This window comes from Galeopterus variegatus, unplaced genomic scaffold (assembly GCF_000696425.1).
Source record: "Galeopterus variegatus unplaced genomic scaffold, G_variegatus-3.0.2 Scaffold3104, whole genome shotgun sequence".
Taxonomy (NCBI): Eukaryota; Metazoa; Chordata; class Mammalia; order Dermoptera; family Cynocephalidae; genus Galeopterus; species Galeopterus variegatus.
In genome coordinates, this window is record NW_007729215.1 from 21772 (window position 1) to 27664 (window position 5893).

Consider the following 5893-nt stretch of genomic DNA (forward strand, 5'->3'; position numbering starts at 1 on the left):
TATACCAAGAAGCCCTTGGTATATCAGTAGATATTTATGTAAGGAGAAGACATTCTGACTGAGAGAACACTTCCTCCCAAAACATCGTGAGAGAGAGAGCAACAGAGAGAGAGATAGAGAGGTATCTAAACATTGATACAGTTTAAGTACCTGCTGAAGGTGACATTTCAAAATGTGAAAGTGGGAAAAAGACTTAGTTACTTATTAAATAACATAACATGATTACAGAAACTATCCTCTTCTCTTGCATAATAGAAAAAGTAGTCATAACAAGAAATATATTTTTTAGATAATATATTCATTAAAAAGTAAACTGTGGGTCCGATCCCATGGCTCACTCGGGAGAGTGCAGCGCTGGGAGCACAGCGATGCTCCCGCCGCGGGTTCGGATTCTACATAGGGATGGCATCACTGGCTGAGCGCAGTGCAGGCGACACCAAACTAAGGGTTACGATCCCCTTACCGGCCACATTTAAAAAAAAAAAAAAGTAAACTGTGTTAATATTTACTGGAATGAAAAGTGGTAAGAAAAAAACTAGTATCCATAACCTTTCCAGAAAGAACCACCATTTGCAGTTCAGTGTGTTTCCTCCAGCCTATACAGTATGCACAACTTTTTGTTGCTAACATCATAGTTTACATGCATTTATAACTTGCATTTTTAAATCAACATTGCACTTATTTCTCATTTTATCATAAATGTTTAATAAGAATTATTACTGGACAGCTAAGTAGCATTGCATCATATTGATTCTTGATTATTTGTCTTACAAAATTGTATGGTACATTTGGATTATTTCCTATTTTTCACCTTTATAGACAACAGTTTGGAAATACTCTTATGCATAAGATTTTTTGGGCACAATGCAGGCTTTTAAATTAGGTCTGTCTGTAGCTGAACAGAAGTATGTTTTGTTTGTACAGTAGCTTTAATATGGCCATTTTCTCTAAGATGCTTGCATAAGAGATAAATATAAAGAGGTTGATTTTCTTTTTTCTTTCCTTCTGTAAATTATTGTTTAATTTAGTATTATAAAGGTTCGGAAAGGAAGTGAAAAAAATGGTTTTGTAAAATAAGCCCTTAAGAAGCAAGCAATTACGGTTATTTTTACATGAGCTAATCAGTATCCTTTTAAATGTGTAATCAAGTGGCATCTATAATTATTTGAGCCACTTGGCTCATGCATACAATTGGATCTACTGAAATGCACTTGTTTATTTTCCTCTCTCATTACTTTAGAGCTTATAACTAAGAGTTGATTTCCGTTTTTCCCTTCATAAAGCTTAGTTTTGGAGGAATTCCAGTACCAGGCAAACCTGGGACCTTTTTAAAGAAAAACTTCCATGGATGTATTGAAAACCTTTACTACAATGGAGTAAACATAATTGACCTGGCCAAGAGACGAAAGCATCAGATCTATACTGTGGTAAGTCAACCCGTCTTTTTGTCTTGATGGTTTCTACCATTTTGGGGTAAGTCTTGCTTTCACTGCCCCGCCACCACACCTCTCATACCATGTTTATACTATGTTCTTCAAGGTCCCTTAAGCCTCCCAGGTGACACTGGAGAGCAGGAGGAATGGCAGATACTTAGTCAGTGTGAACTGCATTATTGGGAAAAACAAACATATTAGAGGCATCCAGAGAATTCCATTTTTCTGGCTGTGGGTTGTATTCCAGCTGTGGGTTGGACTTTCAGCCTACGCTGGGCTAACATGGATTTCTTCATTATCTTTGGAAAACGCAACAGGAGAATTACGGATTCTATTAAATTCTATGGGTTTGTCTACTTATTGCTGGTATTTAAAGTAGATCATTTTGAACAGACAAGGTTAAACTTTTAGTGTTTTTGAGATTCCTTTGTAGCATTTATTACACCAGCAAATTAAGCAATTTTCTAATTAATTAGTATTCATCTTCCCTAGTAGACCATGAGTTTCATGAAGGCCAGGGCTGTGTTTTCTTTTTTACTATTGCTGCAAAATACCTCACAGAGTGCCTTGAACATGGTAGGTGCTCAATAAAGACGTTGATGTTTCCAATTATAATTGCGGATTTGTCTACTTCTCTTTCCTGTTCTATCAGTTTTTGCTTCTTACATTATTTGTCTCTGTTGCTTGGTACATACACATTTAGAATTATCATGTGTGTCTGGTGAATTAGCCCTTTTAACATACATAATGTTCTTCTCTGTATCTGATGATTTTCTTTGCTCCTAAGTTTGTTTTATCTGATATGAATATAGCCACTCCTACTTTCTTTTAATTAATGTTTGCATGATATATCTTTTTCCATAATTTCACTTTTAACCTGTTTATATCATATTTAAAGTGAGTTTCTTATAGAAAGTGTATGATTTGGTCACATTTTTAAAACCACTGTCTTTTAGTGTACTTTTAATTAGTGTCTTTTAATTCTGTCTTTTAATTAGTGTAATTAGACCACTTACATTTAATGTAATCTATGATGTATTATGGCTTAAATGCCTGATTACTTTTTGTTTTCTGTTTGTTCTTTGTTTTTCATTTTCCTCTTTTCTTATCTACCTTCCTGTGTGTTTCTTAAATAATTTTTATAATTCTATTTTGACTTATTTAGTGTTTGAGTATATGTCTGTGTATAGATTTGTTAATGATTTCTTTAGGTATATATTATATATATATTTATAATATATACATTTGTATATATATTTATAATATATATATTTGTATATATATTTATATATATATACACACACACACACACACACACATAAGTTATCACAGTTTACTGGTGTAATAATTTTACCAATTTGAGTTAAGTGCAGAAACCTTACTTCATTTTATGTCCCTTTATATTCCCCTGCTTATTATATGGATGTCTTATTATCTCCTCTCTATTTAGAATCATGTCAGATAATGTTATTTTTGTTTTATTTGAATACTTTTTCATCCCTGTCTTTTTTCTCATCTCCTTCCTGAATTTCACTGAAATGAATGCTAGATCTTCTGTTACAATTTCACAAGTGTTTAATTCTCTGTCTATTTTTTCAGTCTATGTTGTATATTGTTCAAATTATATGATTCCTTTTGTTATATCTTCAAGTTCACCAAATATCTTCTACAGTCCCTTCATTCTGTTATTGTACCCATTTATTTTTTATGTCTGATATTGTATTTTTTCAGTCATAAAATTTTCATTCATTTCTTCTTCATATCTTTAATTTTCTTGCTAAGACTTTCTATTTGTTATTGAGACTTTGTATTTTCTTCTTCCTTTCAAATGTCGAATTGTTCCTTCAAGCACTTTTATTATAATGGCTGCTTTAAAATGTTTGTCAGGTAATTCTAACATCTCTTTTATCTTAGTGTTGGCATCTATTGATTATATTTTTTCATTCAATTTGAAATATTTTGTTTGTTGGTATAAAAGAATTTGATGGAAACCTGGTATTTTAAGTATTATGTTATGAATGAACCTTATTTAAACCTTTTGTTCTAACTTTTCCTCTGACACTGTCCAAGCAGGGGATTGGGGGTGTTTGCTTCAATACAGTTAGTTGGGGATAGAAATCCAGATTCCCCATTTAGCCCCCATTGAACCTAAGAATAGAGGAGTTACTTGTCACTACCAGGTGTGTGAGAGCTCCAGCTTTCCCCTAGGTTTTCCCTGATGCCTCTCTGGCTGGGATGAGTAGGTAAGCCTTATTATTGCTCCCCATGTGACCTCCAGCAACATTAGTGTGTGTGCTCGTGGCATGGGGTGCCTTGTTATCACTGGACTTTAGTGAAAGTACTGACTGTCCACTAAGCCATCTCTGACACCATCCCTGCCGGGAGTGGGTGAGATTCCTCATTACTGCTTAGTGGGGTAGAAACTCAGGCTCCCCATGTGGTCTCCACTGATACAACAGGGAGAGACTTGGTACTATCTGACAAGGATTAAATTTCAAGAGCCCTAAATTGGTCTTCTCTGAAACCATCCTGGTTAGGGTTTGGGGCACCTCATTACAGTGTGGCTAGAAGGAAGTGGGGCCATAGTCTTTTCTATGGTATTTGGCTTGGGTACAGCATTACTGTTATTGTATAAACGTATTTCTGTCTTATTGTGTTGCTTCTTTCCTCATCCTTTGGCTAGAGAGAGCAGGCTTCTAATGGCAAGTTTAAAAAAAATTTCCTGCACCACTTGGTATTTCTAGGTTGTTGATCCTTCAGCAACATGACTAGGACATATAAGGTAAAAAGAAAACCCAGACAACTCTCCACCATGATGTTGCTTGGGTCCCAAAGTCTTTGCAACTGCTCTCTATCTTCTCTCTGCCATTCAGAATCTCTTTTGGTTTGTTCTATACATTATTCCACAGGTTTTAGTTGTACTTAGCAGGGAGAATAGGCAAAACTATACTACTCCATATTCCAAGAATTGGAATTCCCATAAAATGACATTTAAAAATAAGTAAATATATAGGAGTAGGTCACCCTGTCATTTATAGGCAAAATCTGATTCTCCTTACAATCTGGTCGCTGAATTATCTGTATGAACTATGGTATTTAAATGACCTTGTGCATGTTTTTTTCCCTTGATAAGTGTAAACTATAATAAATATTTTAAATTTGGGTTCTATATTAACCCATTTTTCTTATAGTTACAAGTGGATTCTAGGTTGTGAAACAGGTTAGCTTGACAGAGAAAACACACTTAGATTAAAAGTTTCCAGTGTTTTAAAAGGTTTATACCAAGTTTCTGATTCCTTCATTTTGGAAGATTTAAGATGGTTCTAAGAAGGTGTTAGACCCCTGACTGGTTCTAGGAGACCCAGTGACATTACTTGTTCTTCTCTGGCTCATGTCCAAGGCTCCTGACAGTTCTTTCATTACCCAACTGATCTTGGGTTATCCGTCTCCTAATTAAACCTAAGTACTGGCTTGCTAATGACATTTTTCTTGAGTCAAGGTCTGGAGACTTGATCCATGGAAAGCACGCTCATGCCCATCGTTTTCCCAGTATTATTTTCAAAGAATATCTTGTAAGATGTCAGTTCCTTTGAGTTTAAACTGTGGACCCAGAAAGCTTACTTTGGGATCATACACTACCAGAAGTTTAGCTTAGACTAAACTTGTCATGAACGTCAAAGGGCAGCACTATCCACCATCCTGCTAAGGGTTGGTAGAGCAAGTGGAAATACAATAAGCTCATGAAAACATTGCTTACTTCCGTTGTTCTTAAACTGGGGCTTGAAAGTATGAGAGCGGAACCTTAGATATAATTAACTAGGATCCCTATGGCAATGTTAATAAAGTAAATCTACATAAATATGCATTAGAAAATATTTCTAATGATTAGATATATTAAATATAGGCACTGATTAAGCAGAGCAGAAAATGAAAAATAAGGGACAATAAGAAGAGAACCTGAGTTTCTGAATGTTGGCAGTCTTCATCATCTTTTCTTCTTTTCTTTAATTAAAAATATTTTGACATTTAACTGTACATATTTGTGGGTTACAGTGTGTTGTTTCAGTATGTCCATACACTGCATAATGGTTCACTTAGGGTAGAGAGCAGTTTTCAACCATTAGTCCACCACTTTATCTTCTCCTCCCATTCCCCCAGCCTCTGCTAACCACTATTCTACTTTCTACTTCTATGAGAACTACTTTTTGTTTTTTAAGATTCCAAATGAGTGAGATCATGCAGTATTTGTCTTTTTGTGCCTGACTTACTTCACTTAACATGATTTTTTTTTTTTTTCTAAGAGAATAATTAACCTAACTTTAACAAATTTTTTTGGGTGATTTTGAAACTACTGTAGCACTTACCAAGTTCCTTAAAACTTTGCCAGAATACTTCATAGTTCAGGGTTTATTTGACAATATTGTTAGTATGAGGCATAAAGAATCCATTTAGCATGAATG

The 5893-nt window shown here is 34.7% G+C and overlaps 1 protein-coding gene across 1 annotated transcript in view; it reads left to right on the plus strand.

The window, feature by feature from the left end:
- LOC103599788 (contactin-associated protein-like 5) overlaps nt 1-5893 on the plus strand; it is a gene marked incomplete at both ends in the record, with an annotated part of 172716 nt that overhangs the window by 18968 nt on the left and 147855 nt on the right. Inside the window, one exon of the mRNA XM_008583960.1 lies at nt 1284-1427. Within this exon, the coding sequence (XP_008582182.1) occupies nt 1284-1427 (144 nt within the window). The remainder of the gene's footprint in view (nt 1-1283; nt 1428-5893) is intronic.